At 31.4% G+C, this 10011-nt stretch overlaps 1 protein-coding gene across 1 annotated transcript in view; it reads right to left on the reverse strand.

Moving 5' to 3' along the window:
* Positions 1-8712, reverse strand: part of Cylc2 (cylicin 2) — a 33896-nt gene extending 25184 nt beyond the window's left edge. Inside the window, exons 1-4 of the mRNA XM_063239735.1 lie at positions 8660-8712; positions 5642-5682; positions 4932-5056; positions 1584-3379 (exon numbers count right to left, since the gene is read on the reverse strand). Coding sequence (XP_063095805.1) covers positions 2261-3379; positions 4932-5056; positions 5642-5682; positions 8660-8676 — 1302 coding nt within the window. The 5' untranslated portion in view covers positions 8677-8712 and the 3' untranslated portion in view covers positions 1584-2260. The remainder of the gene's footprint in view (positions 1-1583; positions 3380-4931; positions 5057-5641; positions 5683-8659) is intronic.
* Between the last annotated feature and the right edge of the window lie 1299 nt (positions 8713-10011).

Below are 10011 nucleotides of genomic sequence, written 5' to 3' on the forward strand. Positions count from 1 at the left end.
CATCAAGCAATCAACCAATAACAAATGCTATCAATTAACCAAAGAACAGATAAAAAAATGTATTTTTACACAATGAAGTACTGGTCAGCTATACACAAGGACACACTGGAGACTTTTATCGTAAATGGATACAACTTGAGACCATAATCGTAAGTGAAATAAATCTGACTCACATGTGAATGTCATATTGTCTCCCTAGTGTAAACAACTGAAAGAGTAAATAAGATCCAAAATGTACAATAAATACTATTAAAGTGAAAGGGGAAGAAATTGCTCAAAATGAAAGAGCAAAGCAGAAAAGTAGAAAGGAAGGATATTTATATATTTCTATATGATAGATAATTATACTGCTAATCTCTATTAGTTCATAAAAGAGTGTTTTTTCTTTCATTATTGGATTACTTTTTCACGCCTATATCATTTAATCTGAGCAACTAATTTAAAGATAATTAGACATATTATACACTGTAATCTGTTATTTTATTTTGAAATTATGTATCATGGTTTTTTTTTCCATGCTAAAATAAAATAAATTCAAAAATATTTGCATCTTCTTGAAAATAGTTTTAGGATATTTTTAAAGAAGAAAAGAAGATTCAGAATGATTATTCAAAGAAAGAAAATATTAAGTCAAGGTTAAGGGAAAGAGGTCGTAAAGGGAGTAGAGAATAGAGAAACAGGAATGCCACAATTTGTTAAAATAACCCACATTAATAATGTGGTGTTCTTTAACAAACTCTAAGTTCAAAAGCAAATAATCCTTACTTCCTGATTCATAAGGGACAGGACCCAAAGCTTAGTGACCAATCAAAACAATTATACCTTATCATCCAGAGAAGACTGGCTGATGATAAGACCAAGGGAAATACAAAGCATTCCATTCCCCTTAAGGTTAAGGAAAATCTTCATTTTGTCTGACAATTTGTATTAAGAAGTATAAAAGGGGAGGAGGAAAATCAATAAGCTCGGCAGTAACATTGACATTAACTGATATTAAATGTATAAAATCTAAATAAATTAGCTGCCACTAAACTGGCAAGATAACTAGTGTTGTAGTTTGTTTGCTCGTCTTGATTTTTCTCACATAAATAGGACTTGGGAGTTACTAGAGAGTTTCATGTGGTATAAAGATAAAAAGTTACTTGTTCTTATGTCTAAACAATTTTATGTATTATATCTATTCATCTCTGCTAAGTTCTGTCTGAGAATTAAGCAATATATCAAGGCACTCTTTTTATATCACATTTAATATTTTCTCAGTAATTTTGATGATTTTGATTTTCAATCTTTAAATGGAGGCTAGTAACTTTATTTTTTAAAATAAAGTGATAAATGAAGGTTAAGGTTATACAACATAAAGCACCATAAAAAATTCTTAATTCTCTTAACTTTTTCATGGACACTTGTTAAAATCTCATTGATTTGGTAACATTTTCATGTTCAAATATTTGTTGTAATGAGAAAAACTGATATAAATTAATAAAATATCAATAAATTTCATAGTTCTTTTAAAAGCAGCAATGCATCATTTAAATTATTTAATGGATTAAATCATTTAATAAAATAAATCAACATTAACTTACCATTTATGTGCATCTTGACTTAGAAGTGAAACAGTCAACAACCAAAAACATGGTAATCATTAGTTCAACCTCAAAAATGGTGACACTGGTTCACTAGTAAATACAGGCAAATGATGATATTCATGGGTTTTTTCCTTGTTTTCTTTGATTGATTCTCCTTTGCCTTCCATTTGTCTAATTTTTGACATTATCTCTGATTTGTACTTAGTTCAAAGTGGTTTCACATTTTTTGCCACTCCTATAGTTCTTCATTAAATTTATTAATGCATCTTGAAATGGTTTAAATGTATAGCTATAAAATGCTCCTTCCTGAACTTAAAACGTCTTCAGCAAAGATTAAATGTTTTTCTTTCCACAGATTGCCTTATATTCTCCACATTTATTCATATCAACTTTTAAGTCTTTCTAGAGATGTCTGATAATCCATGTCTTCTAATGTAGCATAATATTTTCCAAGGTTCCCAATGGATTCTCCATTAATATTTATAAAAGTCTTCCACAAATTTTATTAATACATTATGGTTCCATGGTGTATTTTTCTTTCAATCCCTTGTAAAATGTATATGACTAAGATTTAAAGCCTCTTTTTCATGCTAGATTCAGTTTTAGAGTGTTGACATTGCTTCAAACCCATAAGCATTTCCCTGGTACTGTCCAGTGGAATTATTACCCAGGGCCTATTTGCCCTTCTTGGCATCTTTCTTGGCATCTTTCTTGGCATCTTTCTTGGCATCTTTCTTGGCACCTTTCTTGTCATCCTTCTTCCCTACAGAAGACCCTGAGGTGTCCTTCTTGGCTTCTTTCTTGGCATCTTTCTTGCCATCTTTCTTGGCATCTTTCTTGGCCTCTTTCTTGCCGGCGTCCTTTGATTCACTTTCTGAAGCACCTGGCTTCTTTTCATCTTTCTTTTTTGCACCTTTTTTGGAGTCTTTTGATTGATCCCTTTTCTTTGGCCCACCCTTTTTGTCTCCCTTCTCAGGTTCTGAATCTGTAGTTTCTTCCTTGCCCTTTGCATCTTTCTTACCTTTCTTTGCATCTTTCTTTGCCCCGCCTTTTCCATCCTCAGATTCTGTAGCTGAATCTTTACCCTTCTTGGCATCCTTTTTACCCTTTTTGGCATCTTTCTTTGCCCCAGCTTTTTCACCTCCAGATTCTGAGCCAGAACCTTTGCCTTCCTTTGCAGCTTTTCCAGTTTTTTTGGCATCTTTCTTTGCCCCAGCTTTTTCACCTCCAGATTCTGAGCCAGAACCTTTGCCCTCCTTTGCAGCTTTTCCAGGCTTTTTGGCATCTTTCTTTGCCCCAGCTTTTTCACCTCCAGATTCTGAGCCAGAACCTTTGCCCTCCTTTGCAGCTTTTCCAGGTTTTTTGGCATCTTTCTTTGCCCCAGCTTTTTCACCTCCAGATTCTGAGCCAGAACCTTTGCCTTCCTTTGCAGCTGTTGCAGGTTTTTTGGCATCTTTCTTTGCCCCAGCCTTTTCACCTTCAGATTCTGAGCCAGAACTTTTGGCTTCCTTTGAACCTTTTTTACTTTTCTTTGGCTCTGCCTTTTCACCTTTAGCTTCTTTGTCTGAATCCTTGTCTTTCTTTTCATCTGCCTTAAGCTTTGCTTCTGATTCTGATTTTTTCTTCTCTGCTTTTGGAGGTACAGAATCGGCCTTTGGGGAAGGAGCTGGTTTGGGTAGAGATTTTCTTCTTGCAGCTAAATAAACAGATGGTCTTTCGGAAATTTTTGTTAGAGACCGATGCATCCATAATGGTCGTCTATCTTCGCTTTTTACTTTTTCTTCATCGACGGTCTAAAAGAAGTATTGATTAGAGTAATGAGGAATAAATAAAAAATTGCAAGCCATGCAGTGCTTAGCCAATTAAATTTTAGTTTCAACTATAAAAATTTCAGTTATTTTATTTAAATGTTGATAAATGGTAGATTTTCAATTTTTTTGTTATGAATTTCATTATTTTTTATATAAATTATTAGTTACAATTCATTTTGAGCCTATTATAATTTAGGTAGTCTTCATAACTACCTTAAGATTTTATGTTAATATTCATAGAGATATTAACTGACCCATTATATATTAGAACCTCACTTTACAAACAGGAAAAGCTTTTGATGTTTTTGACTTATTGTTCCTCATAATGCTTGAAATATCTTGGCCACTATCCAGTTCTACATAAATTCAGAAGTAGCATAATAATCTAATAGTTTTAGGTTTAAGCATGTCTTGATATCTGTTCTCACTTTCAAAGTCTCTAGAAACTAGAATGCTTAAAAATGTTATTAGAAGTCTAAAATACCTTCTACGTGGCAAAATAGCAGGTAACAGAAATGAATAATCTCTAACACTCAGTAGATATCATGGTATGTTTTATTTTGAATCACTAATGAAATATATGCAGATTTTTAGCAAATGGTATATTTACACAATAGAAGAATAAGCTGAGTAAAGGAAATAAGCAAAGAAAGCTGATCATTACTGATGGACTTTCTTTCCCAATAAACAAACAAACAACAAGGACAAAAAAGATTTGGTGATGTATTCAAGTTGAGAACACTTTTGTTTTATACTTTTCTGCCCCATGGACACTTCAGAAATATTGTGAGGTGTTTATTATTCAATATTCAGAATCCTGAATTGTATATTATATGAGCAAAGGAAACTTTAAATCTTCCTCAGAGCATACTGCAATCCCAAGGTTGTAATAAAGGATTTTCTTCTGATAATCAACATTTCTCCAGGGTGCATATTAACTGTCAAATAGAGCAGCTAAATTTCTATGTGTCTTGTAGATATTTGATACAATGAAGGACAACTAAGTAAAAGGCATGACGTAAGTGATAAAATGAAATGAAGATAAGATACATTGACCTTATCTGAGTAGTAAGTCTTGAATTACTTTTAAATGTGTTGTCAATTATGGCATTACAAAGCAGGTATGATTTAAGATTATCTTACTTCAATTAAATTTAATTTAAATACGAAATGCAACTCCTCAATTTCGCTAGAATTATTTCAAGTGTTCAACAGCTTCATTGCCAGGGCACGGTGGTGCACACCTGGAATCCCAGCACTTGGTAGGCTGAGAAGGGAGATTTGCCATGATGTAGGCCACTGTGGGCTACATAGTGAGTTCAGGGCTACCTTGAACTATAGTAAGACACAGTCTTAGTAAAAAGAAAAAAAGGCACAACATCTTCATAGCACTGCAAGATATAAAATACTTCCATCATCATAGAAATTGTCTGTTCAGCTCTGAGGCATAATGTGTAACAACTGTGTATGATTTCACATGCTTATTGAAAAATAATTCTTAATCAGTAAAAATACATGTTGTTTCAATACTTACAGGAGGAGGTACACTTTTATTTAGTTGGGAAGGTATTGTTCGCCTTTTTTTTCCTGGTCGTTGTGGTTTGGGAAAAGCCAGGGAAAAGTGTTGTTGATTCCATGATTTTTTGCTTAATTCGCTGACTTAAATGAGAATGAAAAAATGCACAATTTATATTCAGTTGCTAAAAATTAAAAAGAATTGTGATGGTACTAAGTGAAATACATGTACAGATGAATAAAATTGTTCAAATTATAGCTTACTTTTATGAAAATTGAGTAATTTGAAATTCACTGTGATCTTCAATATATGAAGGAAAATCACTTGATAATAAAATAACTTAATTACTCTAGTATTATCTATAAAGGACTTTTTTGACCAACTATAAATTGGATGTAATCTATCAGCAGTGAAGTAAATGAAACTGGGTGAGAGATTGAGCAATTTCTATACTGATTTTTAATTATAAGATTACTTGACTAGATGACTTCTAACATTTAAATATGTCCACTTTTATATTAATGAATGTGTTTTCTTATCCTTTTTTAGGTTTAAGACAAAAAGTAGAAAGTGTTCCCTGATTCCCTGAGGAATTTAACTTGGAAAAGAAAACAATAATCAATTGCATTCTGTCAATTTTTGATTTATCATTTTAAATGAAAGATGACAATTTAATCCTGAAATTATTCATGCATATTTTACAATATAAATATCAAACTCTTTCTTACCTGGAATATAATTGTCATATGTCCCAAAGTTTATTTTTTGGCTATTAAAATAAAATGGAAAATATTTAATTAATTTTTCAAAATTACTCTAATGCTCATTGTTATACATTAATAGCTTCTACTGACACATAGGTAAATATTTTTAAATTCTCAGATCTTCATTATTATATAAAATTATTTATAATCAGTAAAATAGGGATGAATAAATGTCTGTTCCAATTTCAACAGAAGAGACAAGACAGTCTCGTGAAGAAAGCACTCAATTGTATCATTTTCATTGTGTTTTAATCCTAACTATATTTTATTTTATAAAGATATAAAAGCTTAAAAATTGAAAAAGACGTCAAATTTTTATGTGTATATAAAACATGATTTGATAAATAGAATATACAGTGACATCTATTAAAATAGAGATGTTAAATGGATGGAATAAGAATATACAGTATAATTTTTATTACATTAGGTATAATTATATTTTTTTACTTTAAAGAGAATAAAAACAAACCAAACCAATCAGAACAAAGCTAGTCTTGTAATACTTTATTTCAATTTTGTTTTATTGTTTTATTTTGTTTGATTTTACTATTTCTGATGGTATGGGTAGCTATTTTGAACAAAACAAGAGAAATGGTAGTGATGGTTAATTTCATCCTTTCTTATACTGAAGTTCTGTGTCAATTTCATTGATTTTTTAAAATGAAGTGTAATTCTACCTATCAGAAAAAACAAAAGTTGTAAGTGTAATAAAACACTAAAATTTGCAGTAACATAAAAACATATTATAAAGAAAGAAGCTTATTGATAGACTTAAAGTGCACCCTAAACCAAATGCATTGAACAGAAAACTATACAACATTCTATCTTAATGATATATGGAATATTCTCCAAGCTATATGATATTACAGGCTACAGAGTAAGATTGAACAATTTTTTTAAATCAAAAATTTCTTTCTTTCCTGTTCATCATGCAAGAAAAATTCCTAGAAATCAATAGTAAGAGAATCTTCTATTACTATGTAAATAACATGGGAATTAACTTACTCTAACAGTAACAATAGGTGAAGGAAGAACCTACCAATAGGTGAAGAAAGAAAAAATGAAAACAAACTTGTAAATAAGAAAGGGAAATGGGTTGAATTTCCCTTTAATTGGGAAAAAAGATGAATGAGAATATATTATGCATGAATACAAATTCCCTATGATGCAAATGATCATTATGTATATCTCTAAATTGTACCAATAGACCTAATACAAAATAAAAATAAATTCACAGGTAAAATTCAAATTTTAATGAAATAAATGAAAATCATCATACCAAAAATCTGTGAGATACAGCAAAATCAGTACATTAAGAGAACTTTAAAGCAAGAGGAATCTACTTCAAAAACTGACAAATAGCTCAAGCAAAACAATTTAGCTCTATATCTAACAAGAAATTTGAATGGAGGCTTTGTAACATAAATCGGGTACAGACAGATTATCCCAATCATAGGTGGAATAGAGAATGACTGTTGTCACAGAAGTTGAGAATATATTGGTGATTACCGGAAGCTAGGAGAGCAGAGAAAAAGTAAATTTTTGATCAGTGCATAGGTGTCAAATATGAAGTCACATAAAATAAGTTCTGGTTTGCTGTTGGCCAAAATAGAGGCTCTGGATATAATAATGCACTGCTAAAAGGCTGGTCATAAGTAGTTCAATGTTTTCACATAATTAACTAAAAATATTTATGAAATACATACATATCTGATTTAAACTAAAATATTGTATACATGTATCAAAGTATAATTTTCTGATCTCATGTGATGCTTTATGATGTAAGTTAAAGCATGTTAAAGTGATTTAGATGTAGCATTACAATGGAGAGGCAGACATTAAAACACAGATGCCTACCTTCAAGAGTAACGACAAGCATATGCAAAATTGCTCTTTTATGAGTATGTTATAACAAAATAGACAAAATTGTCTGTGGAAAACCCATTTCATTTTTAAGGCTTATGGGTCATCCTTCCTATAAAATCTAGCCATTCTTTCTTTTACAGTTTAAAAATCCATTCCTTCACCATTTTTCTATGAAAATATTTAAATAATTATAACATTATTTTCCTGTCTCATTATAACAGAAAACAAATTCAGTATAAGGAAACTGTATTCATCAAACTTGTCATGTCAAAATAATCTATTCTATATAGCAGTGTAATATCACATACTAAGAATTTTTCAACCTGTACTTTAATCCAGCTTAATATCCAGTGAGAAAATGGAGCAGTAAGGCATAAGTTTGGAAGCTGAAAGATTAAGTCTCACAAGTCATCAACTATGTGGGAGCTTTAATCTGTGAAGAAAGTATCCTGAAAAATGAATCCCTGAGCAGAGGGACCAGTTAAACCTTGAGCCTCTGACATATAGAATTTCAAGATAGCATTGTGTCATTTTATATGACTAAGTTTATGATAATTTGTTATGTAGCAAAAGAAGACTAACTCATACTCTTTATGAGATCCTGCTGTGTGTTCAAATAAAGGAAAATATAATAAATGATTGGCTGGTCTTATGTAGGGCTGCTCAACTCTAAAGGTTTAACATTTACTATACTCTTTAAAGTTCAACAGACTTCCTTAATAACAGTGATATACATAAAACAGTTTCTCAGAAATGTCCAGGATTCCAGGGATACCAGTTCCCTTAAGAACCATTAGGATACCATACCATTCCCTTAAGAATCCTTTATTGTGTTTGGCCTAGTATCCAGTATAAAGGAAAACTATTTAAGACTTACAAGTCAATGAAAAACACAACCAAAACCTCCTATTTTGGTGAAGTACATGAACTAAGTCTCAGACCAAGTAACCTATGATGTTGCTTTAGCATGTAGATCTCTATTTAAATACATTTATTTGTGTGTGTAGGTGGCATAATAATAACATGAAAATATCACCTCAGAACAAAGAGAATATGCTTAGAAAAGTATTTGATTATTTCAAAACAAAACAAAAAAAAAGTGACAAAAGAACTTACAATCTTGGTACAGACATTTTTTCCCACCTATGACTTGGCCAGGACTTAATGGAATGTAAATTCACATTAGTGAGGTATAGAGGTGACATCATAAAGAGACCAAGGATACTGAGAATTAAAGGAAAACAACAGCAGAATCTAATTCTATCTGTTCTTTATACTAAAACTCTAACTTTAAATTTATTTTTCACATTCTATAATTGACCAAATGTAAAAATATCTGGTTGGTTTAAATATTAATAAATAAATGATTTGATATTTCTTGTTGTTTTAATTTATTCACACATATGGAAAAAAATTCTATTTATCTGTGATTAGTTACAACTTTAATATCCCTTATAAAAATGGATGCTTTTCCAAATCTATTGAATGACTTTGCTTTAAATTATGGTTTAGTCATGGATACAAGATTTCTTTTCAAACAAGGCTAATTGCTTATTAAAATTATAAATTTTAGTTCTGAGTTAATATGTAATGATTCCACCACACTGCTAGATGAATACATATATTGAATATATTAACAAAAGTATAATTTCTGAATCTGATTTTTAGGATCCACAAGGTACATTATGTACCTTGCTTATGAGGCTACAGTGAGATCCAAATCATGAATGGAAAGCTAACAGTTATTGCCATTATAGCATGACCTCTCAAATTAATTGTTCATTGTTCTTGTCAATTAAATGTGTATGATCTATTAAGATGTTGGAAATCCAATGATCTTTTATAAGGAGTGTGTGTTATTCTTTTATAGCTGTGACACAAATTATCACAAACTTATTCATAAAAACAATGCCCAATTGCTAAATTGAAATTCTACACCAGAGGCGTATAGGTTTAACTGGTATTCAGTCTTCAGGTAATTGGTACCTTTGGAGGCTGAAATTTTCAGTTTCAAGGTTCATGTCTTATTGCTCCATTTTCCAGTTGGACACTTAATGTGAATGAAGACACATAAAAATTTAGATGATCTCTCTGTAAAGCTTCTTTCACTGAATCATTTATTCAGTCCTGAGAGGAGTACTTTGTAACTGATTATTAACCAAGATTTAATGGAAATAAAATTTAAACTGAATTTCAAAATAAATTTTAGAGGAAAGATGCATCCAAAACCATAGTTTTTTTAGAGTCAAAGGCACACACAATGTATCCATCCAGTTGTGCAACCTCAGTGCCTCACTCGGAAGCAGGTAGGACCATGCCCAGCCTCCTCATTCAGCCTTGAACCTAAAAGTAGGCCCCTCAGGGCCCGGTTGGACTCTGCTCAGTGAATGTGAGTGGCCATGGAATCACCTAAGCTTGGTGGCATGAGCCAAAGTCTCACCCAAAGAACCCCACTCAGTCGTGAAACC

This window comes from Cavia porcellus, unplaced genomic scaffold (assembly GCF_034190915.1).
Source record: "Cavia porcellus strain 051 isolate PalLab524CR breed Dunkin Hartley unplaced genomic scaffold, mCavPor4.1 scaffold_1, whole genome shotgun sequence".
In the NCBI taxonomy this organism is placed as follows: Eukaryota; Metazoa; Chordata; class Mammalia; order Rodentia; family Caviidae; genus Cavia; species Cavia porcellus.